Source organism: Uloborus diversus, chromosome 2 (genome assembly GCF_026930045.1).
Source record: "Uloborus diversus isolate 005 chromosome 2, Udiv.v.3.1, whole genome shotgun sequence".
NCBI lineage: Eukaryota > Metazoa > Arthropoda > Arachnida > Araneae > Uloboridae > Uloborus > Uloborus diversus.
The window spans coordinates 191,285,648-191,307,497 of record NC_072732.1 but is presented as its reverse complement, the minus strand read 5'-3'; the positions used below and the strand labels follow the sequence as shown (position 1 = coordinate 191,307,497).

General features: G+C 35.3%; 1 protein-coding gene across 2 annotated transcripts in view; it reads left to right on the top strand.

Annotated features, from left to right (window-relative positions):
- Positions 1-262: 262 nt before the first annotated feature.
- The window catches only part of LOC129217586 (uncharacterized), a 34,736-nt gene continuing 13,148 nt past the window's right edge, over positions 263-21,850 (top strand). The window contains exons 1-2 of one of the 2 annotated variants that reach the window (XM_054851913.1): positions 263-539; positions 15,638-15,770. In XM_054851913.1, the coding sequence (XP_054707888.1) occupies positions 393-539; positions 15,638-15,770 (280 nt within the window). In that variant the 5' untranslated portion in view covers positions 263-392. Of the gene's footprint in view, positions 540-6,142; positions 6,611-15,637; positions 15,771-21,850 lie in introns of those variants that run through there. The other variant, XM_054851912.1, reaches the window with a different exon arrangement.

Sequence of the window (21,850 nt, the reverse complement as noted above, 5' to 3'; positions counted from 1 at the left end):
TTCCCAGCGTCAATTTTCGTGACATTTTCTCCGTGCGCAGTACGTTGGGTTCATTCCATCGTGACATTTCTTCGTGAAATCATATTTCACGAAATGTAGTGTATTACAAAAACATATTGGCCTATCCCTCGCGAAGAAAAAAGGTCTTATAAATAAACATTTCGAATATTTTTAGTTGAGAAATGAGTCAAAAAACCAGAAAAAATGCGTTCTTAGACGCGCCATTTGTCATCAGCAGGTGAGGAATGAATAAGCGAAGTCATCAACGGACCGTGGAATGTGTCGGGAACTGCTGTCTATTTCTGATAAGACAATTTGCTAAGGGCGTCAAACGAATTTTAAATCTCAGGATAGAATCTAAAATCAGCTTCTATTGTTAAAGCATTGAAAAAATGCTGAAGAGCCTGATTGCTGTTGTGTTTTTTGTCGCGTTGTCAAATGCGGAATCTTTCAACGAAACCGAATGTCAGCAGAAAATGGAGCGCCTTGAAGTGATCCCGAACTTTATTCCAGATAATCCAGATTATGTTATGATTCAGGTGAGTTGTATGCATAAACAAACTCATCAAATCATGTTATTAGGAAGTTTTCACGTCTATAAATACATGAAAATTAAAGATTTTAATTGTTTAGGTTGATCTTTCAATGGGGTAGTTTCCCAAATTTTAAAAGTATTTTTTTTTTCTGAAAGAGCATGCTTAAAAACATAGAATTGGACCTTTTTTTTTTTTTTTTTTTTAATATTTTGGATAAGTTTAGTATTTTTAAAAAATCATTTTAATCGGTGCGCTTTCATTGGTTACGCTTCTGCCGATCACATCACAAATGATGAAATGCCATTCACGGATCATAATATTTAATTTGCATTTTTACTCATATGCAGTGGCAACGATATGGTTGATAACAAGCGTAGAGCGCAATACTTAATTTGCTTCTTGATTATCATGACGTGGAAACGCGGTGCAAAATGTGCCAAAGTGCATCATTTGTGACGTCATCCAGACCACGCCTTGTTTGAAAAATCGGACATTTAAAAAAAAATAATTAAAAGCTAACTGTTGGGAAAATGAATGTATTTTCTGGGTCCATGTTATTATTTTTGCTTATTCTACCAATTTCAGTGACTAAAAGTAGTACTTTTGACTGAAGGAAATAACCCCATTCTAGAAAATCCTGCATTATATTCAATCTCTCTCGGCCAGAGTGCAATTCCAAACCAGTGTTTTCAACTCCCCTTTCCCCCTCCAAAAAAGAAAGAAATTGGTATTGAAGAACTAGTTAAGCTAATTTTTCCAATTACAGTAATATTTGAACAGCAGCATTCCTAGAACGGGTGTCACCCGGGGTGGTAATTTGCGGTGTCATCCCAGCTTCACCCCACCCCAAAAAATGGTTTTAAGTGTTACGTAAAGATGAAGTTTGTACAATTTTCAGACACAAATTTTCATACATATGGTGTAAAATTTTTTTTAATTGAAATACAGGTATGAATTGCATAAATTATGAGCACATTTTGTGTAAAATTTGTCCTGAAAGCATATATAGCTGCTCCCTTCCCAAAATATTGTGCTTCATTTTAGATGAAAATTGATAGTTTAAATATAATCTAATCTATATTTTTGGAATATTTTAAGAACTGAAGAATTTATGTTTCTCATAAGCTTTAAAATCTACTTTGGGTGTCACCCCTCAAAGGAGGGGGTAGGAACCGCCCGTCCTCTCCCCCCTGGTAGTGACGCTACTCATTTAAATGTTTCCAACAGAAAATGGTTTTAAGACATATTGCTATGACATTTTACATACAATATCTTACTATGACACTTTACATACATATGGGGACAGTTATATAAAGGCTGACGTTATGTGTCTGACATTTCATTAACCACCTTTGTACATTTAGGAATCATAAAAATAATAGCCGATGATCCGGTAACCCGCGTGTTTCAACAATGAAACTCGCGTCTCGACACGTTTAACATGCAGGGAAAGGCTTTATCGTGACAAGGCTGAACTCGATCCTGTAACTTCACTGTTTTACTGGTAAGACTGTGTCATTTCAGGGGAATGAAGAAACGAAAAAAATTGTCAACAATGAACACTACCTACTGGAGTTGAGGATTAATCCACTGGAGTTGGGGTTAAAATTTCATTTCAACTATCAAACTATCACCAAACAGACAATGGCTTCGTTCAAATTAATACAGAAGCAATTTTCATCCGTCATACCTTGACGGGCGATTTCCTAGTTGAAAATTAAAATCCTAATACATCATCGTTATACAACTCATAAGATGAATGATCCCACATAAAGAAGGCTAACTAATTTTGTGCCAAATTTCATGAAAATCGGCCGAACAGTCTAGAAGCTATGCGCGTCACAGAGATCCTGACAGAGAGAGATCCAGAGAGACAGAGATCCAGACTTTTTTTAAGCTTTATTATTAGTAAAGATAGAGTGAAAATTCGATTTTACGTACCCCGAATCTACGTTTTCCCGCATTTCACGTTTTTTTCATCAGGTCATAATGTTAATTTAACCCGGATTGTAAGTTTTTAAAATTAATTTCCCGCATTGCACGTTTCCCCTGAGAAGTAAAAAAATGAAAAACTATTCTAAAGTAAACGATATGTTTCATTTGTGCTTTTTTAAAAAAAATCCACGTTGTTGGAAGTTAATTAATGAAAACAGAAACACTACTGCTCCATCGGTGGCCTTCCTTATGGACAGGGCCGGATTTAAGGGAGGGCTGGCGGGGCTCCACAACAAATGGGCCCCCATAATAAAACTTTTACAAAATATCCTAACTTTCACGGTTCAGCAAATTTTACGTTTTTTCTCCCCTATAAATTATAATAATAATGTTATAAAAATAAATAGCAGTAACTTCAGGATTACTATTAAAGTGCTGATCGAAAATATCGGATATATACATAAATATCAAAATATTCGGATATATATCAAAGTATCAGATATTTTCGAAAATATGATGATCTTTTCGAACCCTGATTAGTGGCCTCCACTCCTTCGTTGCCCCGGGGCCTCCACACTTCCAAATCCGGCCCTGCTTTAGGACTTCTTCCTTCTTTTTCAGGGATTTTCTCCTCTCCCCACTTTTTGCTCCGTGCCGTCCCAAGGTTTGGTTTTTCGCACATGGAAGGTGAGCCGTGGGCCCCCTTTTTTCCACTCATAGGCCGTGGTTTAGGGCTCCTGCTATTTGGGAGTCCCAAATTGGTTTAAACTGTTTTAGCAAATGGCAATTGTAATGTAGAAAAAAATTGCAATGTTTGGCTACAAAAGGGCCCTGAAAAAATGTCTGGCCTGGGGCCCCTGATATCTCAATCGAGGATCCACGACGATAGGTTCTGGGGTTCTAGGGGGCCCCAGAACCAATATAAGTTTTTCAAACCAAGTTTGATATACGGAAATTTTTTAATAAAATTTAATGAAAAAAAAACTCAAAAATTTTCGGGCCCCTTCCGACTCCGGGTCCCTACGCGTTACGATGTCGTGCGGTACGTAGGTACGTCAGTGCTGCTTATGGACGTTTCGACCTCCAATGAATATGAACCAGAACCGGAAGCACAGTTCGCCCCCTTCTTTCAATATTGCATTGAAAAGATTAGAAATAGTGAAAGACTTCTTTCTCAAAAAGTACAGGAAAAAACGTGCAAATGATTTCAATCCTGAAAGATGATGCATTTACTTTGAACACACAATGACTAAAAAACAATCTACTGTTACGGACTATTTTCAACCTAAACGCCCGGATTTGCAATTAAATGTGTCGAAGTTATTCAAAATGGCATACAGTCAAGTAAGTGCTCATACTTGGGACAGTTTTGAACTTTTACCGTTAGTAGCATATTAATCATATGTTTTCCATTCGAACGAAGCATTCTATTTTTATGATGTGCCTTACTACTTCACTCCAAGACAAGGTATAGATATGTCTCTTTAAAAATAAAACAAAAAAAATGTTCATTGTCCCAAGTTAGGGACCTCCTTCCCTAACTTCGGACACTTATTATTTTGATCTTTCTTTCATGTATTCAGCAATAGAACACCAACTATCATTTTAAATAAGTTTATTTTAAAACCTAATAAAGAAAAAAATATCATTATATAGAAATAAAATATTCTTGTAGACTTTCAGTGATTTCAGAATGTACAGTTGCCCCTGAAAACATTGAATGTCTCTCCAGCCTCCGTAATTCATTTGAATGTAATATTTCTGCTTTCCCTTCTATAGTTGGAAGCATAAAGGGAATGGGGTTGTTCCCTTCAGTCAAAAGTAATGCTTTTCGTCGGTGAAATTGATAGAATAAGCGAAAAGAATAACATGGACCCAGAAAATACTTTTATTTTGCCAACAGTTATTTTTTAATTAATTTTTTTAAATGTCCGATTTTTCAAACAAGGAGTGATCTTGATGACGTCACAAATGATGGTCTTTGGCGCATCTTTCCACCGCATTTCCACATTATGATAATCAAGCAGCGAATTAAAATTGCGCTCTACGCTTGCTATCAACCATATCGTTGCCAATACACGTAAGTAAAGATGCGAATTAAATATTTTGCTCTGTGAATGGCAACACGAAATGGCATTTCATCATTTGTGATGTCATCGGCAGAAGCTTAAACAATAAAAGCGCACCGATCTAATTAATTTTTTAAAAATATTAAACTTAAATTATTTAAAAAATGGTCAGATCCTACGTTTTTAAGCATGCTCTTTCAGAAAAGAATACTTTTAAAATTTTGGAAACGACCCCATTTGGGGAACCCAAATAATTATTAACGCAGCTTATTTTTAGCTCTCCATGTTCCTTATTTCATACCTTTTCACATTCATTTTCATTCCTTCATACTACGTGAAATTCACTACAAATAAATTAGCCTCATATATACTTTGAGACTTATTGTTATTAGTAAAACTGTGTATTAGTAAAACTATATGTAATATTTTGGCAAAATGTCTTTTGCTCATCAAAAGATCCATTTTGTTTTTAACAATGACGTCTGTTCTGTCTTGCTATGGTATGACACATTTGTTATCATCAGGATACCCCTCAACTAATAAAATTTTGTATTTATACGTTTCTGTTAATACAATTATGCACTTCATTTCCTCAATATTCCTTATAGACACTTTTTATTTTCTAGTATCCAAACTTAGGACAGTGTCCCAAGTTTGGAGCATATTTGCAATTTCTTAAATTTATGAATAAATAAGTTCAACTGAATTAGTTGGGTGGAAGTGAATTTGTCCAAATAAGGCACAAGTACATAGCCGAGATGAATTGTGAAACAAATTCAAACTCAGCGTAGGTAACCTAAGTTATTTCCATACTTAAAATCACATTTTTTCCGAAATTTTCAAAATCTAACTCATAAAGCTTATGTATCAAAGTTTAACTCACATAGCCTTAAAAGATATCTATTCATTTATTCTGTACTAGTGATACCCGCACGGCTTTGCCCGTAATAGAAAAATCAAAAGGTCTTTTGGTTCGCCTGTATATTTACAAATAATGCATGGTGAATTTTCTCGCCAGTTGGCTTGTACCCATCTTACGGTTTCACGTTATGATAATTTCGTATCTCGCCAATTGGCTTGTGCCCATGTTACGGTTCCACGTTATGATAATTTCGTAACTTACTCGTCCATCTTATGATATTTTTTTTCTTAAAATTGGAATAGAAAAGGAACCACATCGAATTTCCGAAAAATCGCTTCGAGGTGCACACTCCCATGCTACAAACTAACTTTGTGCCAAATTTCATGAAAATCGGCCGAACGGTCTAGGCGCGATGCGCGTGACAGACATCCAGACATCCTCCGGACAGACTTTCAGCTTTATTATTAGTAAAGATTCAAAGAACACTTTCCTTTTTTTTTGTTCAACTTCTCAGTTTTTCAGAAGCTTCAATTGTTCAAGAGTTGGTGTTTCGAGAAATAATGCGTTCAACAAATAGCCGAAGTGGTAAAAATTTCCAAGCCTAAGACCCTAAATGACGAATGTTTCGTGTTCTTACAAAAAGAGCATTGAATCCATACAAAACGTGACACAACTTTGAATTATTCCTTTTCCTTAAGAATTGTGTCGAAACAAAACTCCAGACAAGAAAAGATGCTATAAATAAACATTTTGAATAATTTCAATTATGTGAATAATTTAAAAGCGGAAAAGACGCAATACATATGCAATTCCCGACGTTGAAAGAACACATTTGGACAACTTTTGCACCCTAATAAGACCTGTATGGAAAAACCTCAACCACAGGTCATATAGCTCACGAATGTTCTCAAACGCAGTTCAAAATTCTGACTTGGATTTGAAAGATGTGTCTTTCACGCTGCATCAAAGTGCTACCGATTTTCATGATTGCTTCACTTGTATGTCTTTTGTTCATCGCTGAAGCGTACAACAGAAAACCAAATAAAGGCCACCACAGAAAAGCAACTAAAGCGTACAACGGAAAAACTGAAAAGTACAACAAGGAAATAGCTGAAGAGCACTATAGGAAAAAGTGCCACAAGCAGATGATTCAAGACGGCATCGTTCCTTATTTTATACTAAATAGTTTTCCCGTTGTCATTGTTACGGTAAGTTGTGTTTTTCATTACAGTACATACTTTGGACAGTACCCTAACTTGGGACATTTTGCTGAACTTAATTTTGAAGGCTGCTACACCTGTTGGTATTTCATCAGTTAAGAATAAATGGTTTTCTTTACTAATAATAACGCTGAAAGTCTCTCTGTCCGGAGGATGTCTGGATGTCTGTGACGCGCATAGCGCCTAGACCGTTCGGCCGATTTTCATGAAATTTGGCACAAAGTTAGTATGTAGCATGGGAGTGTGCACCTCGAAGCGATTTTTCGAAAATTCGATGTGGTTCCTTTTCTATTCCAATTTTAAGAAAAAAAATATTATAAGATGGTCGAGTAAGTTACGAAATTATCATAATGTGGAACCGTAACATGGGCACAAGCCAATTCGCGAGATACGAAATTATCATAACGTGAAACCGTAAGATGGGCACAAGCCAACTGGCGAGAAAATTCACCATGCATTATTTGTAAATATACAGGCGAACCAAAAGACCTTTTGATTTTTCTATTACGGGCAAAGCCGTGCGGGTATCACTAGTACAGAATAAATGAATAGATATCTTTTAAGGCTATGTGAGTTAAACTTTGATACATAAGCTTTATGAGTTAGATTTTGAAAATTTCGGAAAAAATGTGATTTTAAGTATGGAAATAACTTAGGTTACCTACGCTGAGTTTGAATTTGTTTCACAATTCATCTCGGCTATGTACTTGTGCCTTATTTGGACAAATTCACTTCCATCCAACTAATTCAGTTGAACTTATTTATTCATAAATTTAAGAAATTGCAAATATGCTCCAAACTTGGGACACTGTCCTAAGTTTGGATACTAAAGCATAAAAAGTGTCTATAAGGAATATTGAGGAAATGAAGTGCATAATTGTATTAACAAAAACGTATAAATACAAAATTTTATTAGTTGAGGGGTATCCTGATGATAACAAATGTGTCATACCATAGCAAGACAGAACAGATGTCATTGTTAAAAAAAATGGATCTTTTGATGAGCAAAAGACATTTTGCCAAAATATTACATATATTAGTTTTACTAATAACAATAAGTCTCAAAGTATATATGAGGCTAATTTATTTGTAGTGAATTTCACGTAGTATGAAGGAATGAAAATGAATGTGAAAAGGTATGAAATAAGGAAAATTGAGAGCTAAAAATAAGCTGCGTCAATAATTATTTGGGTTCCCCAAATGGGGTCGTTTCCAAAATTTTAAAAGTATTTTTTTCTGGAAGAGCATGCTTAAAAACGTAGGATCTGACCATTTTTTAAATAATTTAAGTTTAATATTTTTAAAAAATTAATTAGATCGGTGCGCTTTTATTGTTTAAGCTTCTGCCGATGACATCACAAATGATGAAATGCCATTTCGTGTTGCCATTCACAGAGCAAAATATTTAATTCGCATCTTTACTTACGTGTATTGGCAACGATATGGTTGATAGCAAGCGTAGAGCGCAATTTTAATTCGCTGCTTGATTATCATAATGTGGAAATGCGGTGGAAAGATGCGCGAAAGACCATCATTTGTGACGTCATCAAGATCAAGCCTTGTTTGAAAAATCGGACATTTAAAAAAATTAATTAAAAAAATTAATTAAAAAATAACTGTTGGCAAAATAAAAGTATTTTCTTGGTCCATGTTATTCTTTTCGCTTATTCTATCAATTTCACCGACAAAAAGCATTACTTTTGACTGAAGGGAACAACCCCATTCCCTTTATGCTTCCAACTATAGAAGGGAAAGCAGAAATATTACATTCAAATGAATTACGGAGGTTGGAGAGACATAGCCCGGTCAATTTAGACATAAAAATAGTGATCAAATAACAAAAATTCCGGGAAAGCTAAATTTTTGTAGGGAACTTGGGCTTTTTATTACAAATAAGGTGCCAAAAGTCCCCGTCGATCCCATGTGCGCTAAAAAAGTTATTCGGGGTCAAAGGTCAAAATTTTAGGTTTTTTGGATTTTTCTCAAAAATGGTAAGTTTTATCGAAAAGTACCGCAGACCAAAGTTGTAGATCTTAAAATTCTCTATAAAAATGGTCCTTATGATTTTTTTCTCCAAGCTTCCCAGATATTGCGTACTCTCAAAAGACAGCCAGTCATTTACAGAATCCCCTCTACTCGCATGGCCTTGAATAACATCTGGCTATTCTAGTCCGTGTGGCATCGTTCACGTATCCAAAGGGGCCGGACCTACTAAGGGCATGGGCGCACCCTTCAATATCGCGGAGCCCCCCCCCCCTAAGAAGCAAGAGTCCCCCTCCAAAAACTGAGAAAAATACCCCTTAAAACAGCCCCCCTTTAAATGTGTTTTGAGCTCTCAAACTGTAACCACATTTCATACAATAAAACATAGTTTGGCTGGCGAGTCGCATTATTATCTTGACTTCTAACAATGTTTGGCCTTAGTGATACATTGTGAGTAAGATTTCTGGATTCTAATCTGACTCTAAGAAATCCATCTCTCTTGGTTAGACAACAAACTGTGTTTGACGCTTCTTTGTCTAATTTTACGCATCGTCTCACTGCTTTAGTATAACGTGATGTATTGGAAATCATATAATTCAGTAGTTACGCCCTCAAGCACCATTTCTTTTAAAGTTTTATCTGATATTCCTTTTTTAAGAAGATGATCCGAGTTTTCCCACTTCTGCTTATCAAAGAACTCAAGTTGAAATCTGAAATTGTAAATTTTCGCTATACAATCGAATTTTTTAAATTTGCCATCGTACTATGTTTAGAACATCAGCTCTTGTTCTGCAAACTGGTTACTTTGAGAATCTAAAAAATATAACACTAGGCATTGCGGATGACCATCATCAGAGAACTTGTTTCAAGACGGATTACGACGATCAGTTCGAAGATGGACAATGAACATGTATAATTCCAGATTTCAATTTTGAAGCAGAGAGACTGCTATGAGCTCATCGATAAGCAGAACTAGTAAAACTCGGCAGCTCCCTCTTTCAAAAAGTGGACTTCCGATAAAACTTTGAAAGAAATTGCTTGGTGGCGTACCTACTGAGTAGTATGGTTTTCAAAACTTCACGTCATACTAAAGCAGCGAGACGATAGGTAAAATAAGAAAAAGAAGTGTCAGGTACTCAAATCCTCACGTGTCATACTAATGCAGTGAGACGATAGGTAATATAAGAAAAATAAATGTCAGGTACAGTTTGCTGCCTAACCAAAAGGGTTGGATTTATTCGAGTCAGATTGGTATATAGAAATATTAAGCCACAATACCATCAAGCCACAATTTCAATCGAGACTGAAAATTATGAGAAGTAAAATAGTTCAACTCGCATGCCAAACTTATGTTTTATTGTAATCAATGTGGTTACAGTTTGAGGGCTCAAAACCCATTAAAATTTCTTTAGCAACGTCTTTTGTTTCAAAGGGTGACTGATGTGGGCTGTTGCAAGCCACATTATTTTAAAATTTTTATACTTAACTTTTGTTCTCTATCATAGGTAAAATTGACATTTTGAGCCAAAGTTATCTGCTAAGTGGAGAATTAAACATTTTTTTACTAGATAAGAAATGCTTTTGTTATTTATTTTTTTTCGTATCTATGTAAGAATTAATTAATATGAAAACAAACTTTTACAAATCATAACTTCTAATTTTTTTTCTCTAAGTACGGAGCAACACGATGTTATTCAATTCTGAACTGTATTGGTCAAATTCAAGACTCAACGCATGTATGGAACTTTAAAATACAGTTTATTATTAAAATGATCTTATGCAATGTGTAATCTACACAAAAAGCCTGCCCTTAAAAGCGATAACATTAAATTTCTCAAATTTTGATATTTGATGAAATTATTATAACTTTTTCCAGTTTTTATGCATTTATGGTCAACTTCGAGGCGCGAGCGACACCTCAAGATATTTTTTGCGGTCGAAATCCTTTTGCATAACCAAATATCTCTACGAAAAGCAACTTTTCCGGGTTATTACTTAGCGTTTATCAGATTTTGATGTTTTTCAATCCACCCTAATGAGCATGGTCAGTACTTCAAAAGTAAGTCCACCTCAAACAAGAGCAGGATTAAGTGAATCTGAATCCAGTTTTGTTGTAAAAAACACTGCTTATTTTGTGGCGAGGAAACGGATGAAGAGACTGAGAAGAACAAAACGCAGAATTATCGCAGAAAAATTTAAAGTTTCCACACTTACATTCAAAGAATCACTTTTAAAATTAGCTAAAGATCGTTCTGAGGTGTGTCAAAAGCTGCTCTTGCACGTTTTAATTTTGAGTATGATTTAGTCGCTGCTTTATCAATTTTTTTCATTATTCTGCGTTTTCTTCTTCTCAGCCTCCTCATCCGCTTTACAGCCACAAAATAAGCAGTGTTTTAAAAAACAAAAGCTGGATTCAAATTCACTTCATCGCTCTACAGTACGAGGAGGACTTGCTTTTGAAGTACTGGCCTCTTTATCCTCACGTTGCTGCAGAGATTGAATTTTTCCGGGTGTATGATTTTCTGCAATCCACGCGAATTGAAACGGACTTTTGACTTCTTAAATAATCAGCATTCTTATAACTTCTCCCGAGACTTGCATCGATTAAAGTTGGCATTCCATAACTGCCCAGCACAACAGTTTCACCTTCAGTCAAAAATTTATTGCAAATAAAGCGAAATTGTTACATTTTTCTTAAATATTGATCAGCACAAGCAACAGTAGACGCTTGTGATAAATACGTTTATTCACTCGAACTGCACGTTTAACTCGAAAAGAAGCAGGTACGTCAGGGGTGCCCTCAACCCCCTAGGAAAGGTCATGGCCCAAAGGTCATGGCCAATATCTGGGAAGGTTTGGTTTTGGAGAAAAAAATGATAAGGACCATTTTTATAGAGAATTTTGAGATCTACAACTTTGGTCTGCGGTACTTTTCGATAAAACTTACCGTTTTTGAGAAAAATCCAAAAAACCTAAAATTTTGACCTTTGACCCCGAATAACTTTTTTAGCGCACATGAGATCGATGGGGACTTTTGGCACCTTATTTGTAATAGTAAGCCCAAGGTCCCTACAAAAATTCAGCTTTCCCGGAATTTTTGTTATTTCAATTGTCTAAATTGACGCTGGAGAGACATTCAATGTTTTCAGGGGCAACTGTACATTCTGAAATCACTGAAAGTTTACAAGAATATTTTATTTCTATATAATGATATTTTTTTCTTTATTGGGTTTTAAAATAAACTTATTTAAAATGATAGTTGGTGTCCTAAGCTATTTTCTATTGCTGAATACATGAAAGAAAGATCAAAATAATAAGTGTCCCAAGTTAGGGAAGGAGGTCCCTAACTTGGGACAATGAACATTTTTTTGTTTTATTTTTAAAGAGACATATTTATACCTTGTCTTGGAGTGAAGTAGTAAGGCACATCATAAAAATAGAATGCTTCGTTCGAATGGAAAACATATGATTAATATGCTACTAACGGTAAAAGTTCAAAACTGTCCCAAGTATGAGCACTTACTTGACTGTATGCCATTTTGAATAACTTCGACACATTTAATTGCAAATCCGGGCGTTTAGGTTGAAAATAGTCCGTAACAGTAGATTGTTTTTTGGTCATTGTGTGTTCAAAGTAAATGCATCATCTTCCAGGATTGAAATCATTTGCACGTTTTTTCCTGTACTTTTTGAAAAAGAAGTCTTTCACTATTTCTAATCTTTTCAATGCAATATTGAAAGAAGGGGGCGAACTGTGCTTCCGGTTCTGGTTCATATTCATTGGAGGTCGAAACGTCCATAAGCAGCACTGGCGTAACTACGTACCGCACGACATCGTAACGCGTAGGGACCCGGAGTCGGAAGGGGCCCGAAAATTTTTGAGTTTTCTTTTCATTAAATTTTATTAAAAAATTTCCGTAAATCAAACTTGGTTTGAAAAACTTATATTGGTTCTGGGGCCCCCTAGAACCCCAGAACCTATCGTCGTGGACCCTCGATTGAGACATCAGGGGCCCCAGGCCAGTCATTTTTTCAGGGCCCTTTTGTAGCCAAACATTGCAATTTTTTTCTACATTACAATTACCATTTGCTAAAACAGTTTAAAACCAATTTGGGACTCCCAAATAGCAGGAGCCCTAGACCACGGCCTATGAGTGGAAAAAAGGGGGCCTACGGCTCACATTCTATGTGCGAAAACCAAACCTTGGGACGGCACGGAGCAAAAAGTGGGGAGAAGAGAAAATCCCTGAAAAAGAAGGAAGAAGTCCTAAAGCAGGGCCGGATTTGGAAGTGTGGAGGCCCCGGGGCAACGAAGGAGTGGAGGCCACTAATCAGGGTTCGAAAAGATCATCATATTTTCGAAAGTATCTGATACTTTGATATATATCCGAATATTTTGATATTTATGTATATATCCGATATTTTCGATCAGCACTTTAATAGTAATCCTGAAGTTACTGCTATTTATTTTTTATAACATTATTATTATAATTTATAGGGGAGAAAAAACGTAAAATTTGCTGAACCGTGAAAGTTAGGATATTTTGTAAAAGTTTTATTATGGGGGCCCATTTGTTGTGGAGCCCCGCCAGCCCTCCCTTAAATCCGGCGCTGTCCATAAGGAAGGCCACCGATGGAGCAGTAGTGTTTCTGTTTTCATTAATTAACTTCCAACAACGTGGATTTTTTTTAAAAAAGCACAAATGAAACATATCGTTTACTTTAGAATAGTTTTTCATTTTTTTACTTCTCAGGGAAAACGTGCAATGCGGAAAATTAATTTAAAAAACTTACAATCCGGGTTTAATTAACATTATGACCTGATGAAAAAAACGTGAAATGCGGGAAAACGTAGATTCGGGGTACGTAAAATCGAATTTTCACTCTATCTTTACTAATAATAAGGCTTAAAAAAAGTCTGGATCTCTGTCTCTCTGGATCTCTCTCTGTCAGGATCTCTGTGACGCGCATAGCTTCTAGACTGTTCGGCCGATTTTCATGAAATTTGGCACAAAATTAGTTTGTAGCATAGGATTTGCACCTCGAAGTGATTTTTCGAAAATTCGATTTGGTTCTTTTTCTATTCCATTTTTAAGAACATTTTCCCAAGCAAAATTATCATAAAATGGACGAGTAAATTACCAAGTTATCATAACGTGGAACCGTAACATGGGCAAGCCAATTGGCGAGAAATTCACCATACATTATTTGTAAATATATAGGCGAACCAAAAGACCTTTTAATTTTCTACTACGGGCAAAGCCACGCGGGTAACACTAGAAAAGAATAAAAGATAAAAACTCCACAATCGATCAACGCGTATAAATTGCGAACAACTCACTTAATGGTAAAACGTTTCCAGAAATTGGTTGTAAATATGATATGAATGGATAACAGCGGGATGATATACGCATCAGAAAAACTGAAAGTAGCAGAGAACCTGAAAGAACTTATGCACAAGACACGCCAAAATATTCGAGAAATTATTTTAACGTGGAGCGGAAAATTGTGGCGTCAGATGAAGCGCACTAGAAGTTATCTTTCCTCAAAGCGCAATTTGTTTTTGGAATTTTTAATTTTTTCGTGCATTTTTGTACTTTCCTACATCTGAAATGTATTAATTAAAAAGTAAGTCGATTTCAAACTAATAGAAATTTATTGTCTTTGTTGGCTTCAGAAATCTGACATTGCAATATCAGTAACAAATAGAACATGTAAACGAAACGAATGCATTGTTAAAGTCCCTCAACGCGTATAAATTGCGAAAAACTCACTTAATGGTAAAACGTTTCCAGAAATTGGTTGTAAATATGATATGAATGGATAATAGCGGGATGATATACGCATCAGAAAAACTGAAAGCAGCAGAGAACCAGAAGGAACTTATGCACAAGACACGCCAAAATATTCGAGAAATTATTTTAACGTGTAGCGGAAAATTGTGGCGTCAGATGAAGCGCACTAGAAGTTATACTTCCTCAAAGCGCAATTTGTTTTTGGAATTTTTAATTTTTTCGTGCATTTTTGTACTTTCCTACATCTGAAATGTATTAATTAAAAAGTAAGTCGATTTCAAACTAATAGAAATTTATTGTCTTTGTTGGCTTCAGAAATCTGACATTGCAATATCAGTAACAAATAGAACATGTAAACGAAACGAATGCATTGTTAAAGTCCCTTAGAGTAAAGAAAAGAGCAATTAAATACAATTATCACTCTTTAATGCAAAACACCGACAGCTCGGCTATGACATTCAGAGACTTGTTATGGACTCATCAGTCTGGAATAGTCAATGACCGAGCTGGAGGTAGAGAGAAAATTCTTGCTAGCTCGGTTATTGACTATTCCGGACTGATGAGTCCCTAACAAGGACCAGACTGCAGTCTCTGGATGTCATAACCGGGCTCCCGGCTTCATTTATTTTCAATTTCTTGGGCCGTTGGGCCCTAAGGACGTGTTACCTCGAACTGCGGGGTCTGTGGGTACACAGCTGTGGTCTGCCTTCAGCCCCGGCTTAAGGGCATTAACTAGCTGCTTATTACACGTTCTAGTTTGTTGCGAGCCGGCGCAGGGACGGACAATTTTTAAAGATTCATTACAGAAAAATCTCCAATGCCTAACATTGGTTCGAGGGGAATCTCGCGAAATATCATCAATATAGCCAAACTGACACTGGATTCGGCATCTCATTTTTGGCACCAATTTTTTCTACATTTGGGGGGGGGGGGGGAAATCCGCCAAACTGAAGAAATATAAATTGTTACTTTGATATGCATTCCGTTTTATGTTGAAGTTTTAACTTCATCGCGCCAAAAGAAGGACTGTTAAAAAATTGGGCAATAAAGGAAAAATAGTTCTAACTATCAATTATTTTTCTGTTATTCACTGAGTGTTTTATAAAATAAAATAAAATGTCAGCTCACAATACGACATCAAACTAGGATCATATTTTTATTTTCTTACGTTGCATCAACTACTCTGTTGTTCGTACGGTTTAATTTTTTACTTTTTTGTTTTTTATTTCTTATGCAGGCTGAGTTCGACAACAATGAGCAAGAACAAGTATTGTGCGGAAACATATTCAACGTCACCTCTATGAGAAAAGCTCCTTTCGTGAAGGTGTCTTCAAAAGTAAGGTGCAAATACCTTACAGTCATCATAGTCGGTAAGTTGGAAAAAAAAAAAAAGTGTACAAGGTTCGATATGTCACTGCAAGTACACTCACTAGCCAATGAATGGGGTTGTTGTCTTAATGACGTCACAAATGATATACTTGGGCGCATTTTTCACTGCGTTTCCACGTTATGATAATCAAGCAGCTAATTAAAAATTGCCTCTACGCTTGCTATCAACCATATCGTTGCCACATGAGTAAAGATGCGAATTAAATATTGTGCTCTTCTGAATGGCAACAGTGAATGGCATTTCATCATTTGTCATGTCATCGGAAGAAGCGTTAAACAATGAAAGCGCACCGATCTAAGTAATTTTTTAGAAATATAAAACTTAGTCAAATTATTTAAAAAAAATAGTCAGATCCTATGTTTTTCAGCATTTTCTCTTTCAGAAAATTAAGCTTTCAGAAAAAAAAAAAAAAAATACTTTTAAATTTTGGAAACGACCCCATTAGAAACCTAAGATCAATATTTTATTGGACCACCTTTTGCACGGATAACTGCTTTGATTCGTTTGGGCATCGTCTACAAGCTTCTCGGGTGTATTTGCATCCAAAAGAAAAAAAAAAAAAAAACAGTCAATTCGCAATAACTCGAACGTAAAGAGGCCGACAAAAACTTCGACTTATCGAAAGTTCGACTTACCGTTAGTTCCGGTTTTTGACATTTTAAAATTAGAAATCATCGAATATTTTAATTAATATGTACATATAACAGACAAAATTACGGAATTTAAAATTTTAACACAATACGCTTAATCAAAAATATTGAAAGAGAAAAAAATCATAAGCATGGTTTGGATTTCGATACTGCTGGAACTACTTGAATAGAGCTGATTCTACTTCAAGAAAGGTGCACATCTTCATTCGTTTCAGATTCGGATTCATGGATTCTACCGCTTTAGAAATTTCTAATTTTCTTTTATTATCATTGACAGAGTACTTGCATAGACATCTTTAATAGTAAAGAAAAGTCACTCTGTCTCTCAGGAACTTATCAGCAAGTAATCGAACTAAAGAATGAAGGGGGACGCATCTTAACTTAAGTCAGCTTTTGAATAAGTGTACAACTTGATGACTTGACAACTTGAAAGCTTAAAAAAGCAAATTTCGTAATGCAGCAACATGTCAAAGCGTAAACAGTACAGTACAAAAAAAGAAAACAAGCTAACTCATTTCCACACGCGTAACTCCTTTGTCACACATTGGCTCAGGTGCTCTTCTTGCTTTAGACGAGACCCTTTAGAGGTCTACTGTGCAGGAATTGCAAGTGAAGGTGAATTAATTTTTCTCTCGTAGTCACTTCTTTCTTCTTTTTCTTTTCGTTCTTTCGAAATAAATTTCGAGTCATCTTGGAAAAACTTCGAGTTAAAGGAAGGTAACTTCGAGATATTGAGAAGAATGAGGGGGGGTCGGGTCTTTATAAAAAACTTTGAGTTACAGTAATATTTTAGTTATCCGGCTTCGAGCTATCGCGAATTGACTGTACCATGCATTGTCTATGCAGCTTTTAGATCTTGTAAATTAAATGAAAGAGGAGAGTGCTGTAGGATGCGTCTTTCCACATTTCTCACACATTTTTTATGGGGTTAAGATCCGGGCTATGCGCAGTGGACAGGGAAGGTGTTCTAAGTCAGACTCAGCGGATCGATTTTCAACACTTCTGGCACGATATATAGTTAAATTATCGTCCATGAAGTATTCGTCGCTATCAAGATAAAAATGCAACATTTTGTAGGGTGCATTTATTTGCCTGTATATCTAGGTATCGCATGGCTGTTTGCTTACCAAGTTTTTGTTTTTTAAGATAAATTTCTTCCAACGAGAAAAATATAGTGTAATCAGGGGTGTGCACGGGGGGTGGGGAAGAAGGGACACCTGTTGGTCCGGGCCCGAGCCTGAAGAGGGCCCAATATTTTTAAAACTAGGCGTGAAATACAGGGGTAAACAGTATGGAGGGGAGCCCGGAAAAGTTATTTGTGACGGACCCTAAAATTTCTGTTCACGCCCCTGAGTAAATGCATTTTCTGGAGTAGTTCCGAAATATTTCAGCGCACAATGAATTTAAAATAAAGTAATAACAGTAAAATATTCAAAAGCAACAAAGGCAAATTCCTCCAAAATGTTTAAAAATAAAGTAATTGAAAAATTGTCTGGAAAATGGACCTAGTGTTCTAGTTCAAAATTGTCTGGAAAGTGGACCTAGTGTTATAGCAATTTCTCGAAAGAGAAGCCTTGAAAATTGGCTCAATTAGAATCGCTTGTATCTTCTGTTCTAATTAATTGAGAAAAATGGAACAAACATCATCTTCTTTGGGAAGGAAAATCCTTTCAATGCTGTATAATGTTTGGGGTGGGGGGGATTTTTTACCCCCCCAATTAGCCGAAATTTAGCTTAATTAGTTAATTAGAAAAAAACTAATTCGAATTCTAGAATTTCAGTTTCGAGGTGCACGGGCCCGGGTACGTTCGAATTTTTGTGAAAAGTTTCAGGGCTGTAGGTGCTATGGGGTCTTCTGATCATCATGTACGAACAAGTTGCTCTTCACAATAATATTGAATATCTTTACTAATAATAAAGCTGAAAGTGTCTCTGTCTGGATCTCTCTCTGTCAGGATATCTGCGACGCACATAGCGCCTAGACCGTTCAGCCGATTTTCATGAAATTTGGCACAAATTTAGTTTGTAGCATGAGGATGTGCACCCCGAAGCGATATTTCGAAAATTCGATTTTGTTCTTTTTCTATTCCGATTTTAAGAACATTTTCCCGAACAAAATTATCATAAGATGGACGAGTAAATTACCAAGTTATCGTAACATGGAACCGTAACATGGGCAAGCCAATTGGCGAGAAATTCACCATACATCATTTGTAAATATACAGGCGAACCAAAACACTTTTTAATTTTCTACTACAGGCAAACTCGTGCGGGTGCCACTAGTTCACAATAAAAAAAGTTTTTAAAAATCTATCAAAGTGGCTAAGTTCAAACATCTGTTCTATAATTGGAAGCAATTACATGACTAAAGAAGAGACAAAACGAAAGGAATAAGAAGTAGAAATGTATGAAAGAGCTATTACACAAAACAAATGAGAAAGTATTTATTATTCAGCTTCATTAGTGAAGAATTTTTTTAGCCTAAAAATAGATGACTTGAGCAATTCAGATCACAATTCAAAATCAAAGCCTGACTCTGAAATATTTGAATGAATGTATAGTTTTCTCTTACCAAAATTAGCAAAAACTAGTAATACATTTTATTTATTACTTTTAGAAAGGTGTATTTTAAGTTAAGACGCAGTTTTTCTTGCCTATATTTTATTTGCTTCTTGGTTTATTTTCAATGTTATTTCAATAACTTTTCAAGCAGGGCTGTTCCTGCAATAGTTCGTTAAGACTTGAATTAATGTTTTCCATGTATTCTCATGCAAATGGGGGAGGGGGGGGGACGAATCGGCATTGACGTTTTCTTGCCGATTCGTCAGTGTGACGTCACACACGTTTTGCTGCATCGTTATCATTTCTTTTCTTATAAAAACTTGTGTCTTAAGTTAAAATGGTGAGTTGACCATTTAAGTAACATGTTTGTACATGAATTTTATATTGAACATGATTTTAACATTTGAATTCACAAATAAAACTAAATGCTTTTAAATTTCTGCCCTGTTTCATTTTTCCTCTGCGTAAATCTCAACAATAGTTCCTGCAATAGTTTAAAGGAAATCTAAATTAGCATCGCAATTCCCTCTTTAATTCTTGCTATCATGAATTCTAGTTTCCACTTCCAATGGGGTCGTTTCCAAAATTTCAAAAGTATTTTTGTCTGAAAGAGCATGCTTAAAAACATAGGATCTGACCATTTTTTAAATAACTTGTTTAAGTTTAATATTAAAAAAAAAACACTTAAATCGGCACGCTTTCATTGTTTACATTTCTCGCCGATGACATCACAAATGATGAAATGCCATTCTGTGTTGCCATTCACAGAGCAAAATATTTAATTTGCATCTTTACTCACGCGTATTGGCAACGATATGGTTGATAGCAAGCGTAGAGCGCAATTTTATTCGCTTCTTGATTATCATAACGTGGAAACGCGGTACAAAGATGCGCCAAAGAGCATCATTTGTGACGTCATCAAGACCACGCCTTGTTTGAAAAATCGGATATTTTAAAAAATTAATTAAAAAATAACTGTTGGGAAAATGAAAGAATTTTCTGCTTCCATGTTATTTTTTTTTTTTTTGCTTATTCTATCAATTTCCGTGACTGAAAGTACTACTTTTGACTGAAGAAAACAACCCTTATTTCTTCATTTTAAAGCCAAACTGAACATTATTTCCTTTTGAATTGACCACAACTGTTCTTATTTTTGCAGTTGGCAATTATATTATTACTGAAAAACTGTAGATATTTAAATCAAGTATTGCATGAAAAATGCATGATGTGTACATTTGTGATTCTCACTTAATTATTTTGTGGTCTATAAAATTAAAAATTTGTAAATAGGATTCAAATGTTTAATTTTTCTTTACTTTCAATATACTATATATACATTTTGCACTATCATCATACACAAATGTAGGTGTTTTGTGAGAATAGAGTTTACTGCAAAATAAATAACCAGGTAAATACTCATTGTGCGTATTTACTCGGGTATATACCCTGAGCATTTACCCTCAAAAATAAATGCGCAGGTATTTTACATCACTGAATGGAATGTTAATTCACATCTGTAGTTACCCGTCACAATTTCACAACTTAAATTCTCCAGAACATTATTGTGAAATGCTCAACTCATGAGCAATGCTTCAATTTCATTTAAATGCCGCATTGGGAAACATTTTAGAAAGGAAATAGTTGTTAAATTGTCGTAAAAATATTAAGTCTCATTTCTGAATTTAATTTTTGTCCCTTTTTTTATTGATATCCATTTTTGAAGCAGATGTAGGATAGTCTGATTAGAAAATCAACACTTAAGCACTTTTATTTTCAAAATTCATGCTATCAATAAAAATTAGGATTTATCATTGAGAACAGTTAAAATGTATGAAGTGAAGACTTTCATTCATGAAACCAAGTCCCCAAGTCACGTGCTAGATTTCAAAGCTAAGCATTGGAAGAAATCAGGTTTCTTTCGCTTATTTCACGCAAAACGTGCCAACCATTCGTCGTTGTTGAGTCACGTGACTTGGGGTCTTCGAGTCAGTGTTGCTGAGCCATTGGACTTGCTCTCTCCATTTTAATTCCTGCTACGGGATTTACAGTTAACGATCTTAGGGCTCCCGCTTTGTTACGGGCCCCCAACTCCCGGAAAATTGCATGATTCGTATCAAAACAAAGAAAAAAAAATAGAACTTAGAAAAATAAGTTTTATTTTCTACTGCTTGAAAACTTTGAAGATGTGAATAAGTGTGGCTATACAAACCATAAATGGGAGAGGTGCCAATGTGTGTCAAATTCAGCTCCTTGCTACATTCTGCACCAAAAATGAAAAAAAAAAAAAAAAAAACATGGTTTTAACGTTTCTGAAACATATGACATTTTTTGCTGACTCACATGTTTCATATCTTGTTATTTATTTAATTCCGAATGCAGTATTTTGTGTTTTTTTTTTTTTTTCATTGCTTGCTTTTATTTTACTTCTACTGCATATTGTCAATTTGTTTAGCAAGAAAAAAAAACACATTCCACTACCTCTATTTCTTTTCGTTTTCTGCTCCTCTTGTAATTGAGAAAAAGTTGTTGTCATAAGAAATCTATAGTTTAATTTTTCTTTTGAACTAAAATAAATGTTCTTCTAAAGTTGGAACAATACTGTAGAGCTACACAATCAAGCACTAAAATATCAGAGACTATAAAGTACAAATGAAGTGCTTTAAATAATTTTAGTTGTTCTAGAGTTCTCGAAAATAATTAGATTTGTCTTTGAAAATCCTAAGCAACGTGGACTTACTACTTCTATAAAACTTCTATAAAAATTTTACTTCTAATAAAGTGTATAATTTATGAATTGTCTAGTAATGAGCAGTATGTTACTTTCTTGGTACCTATTTTTTAAATCGGT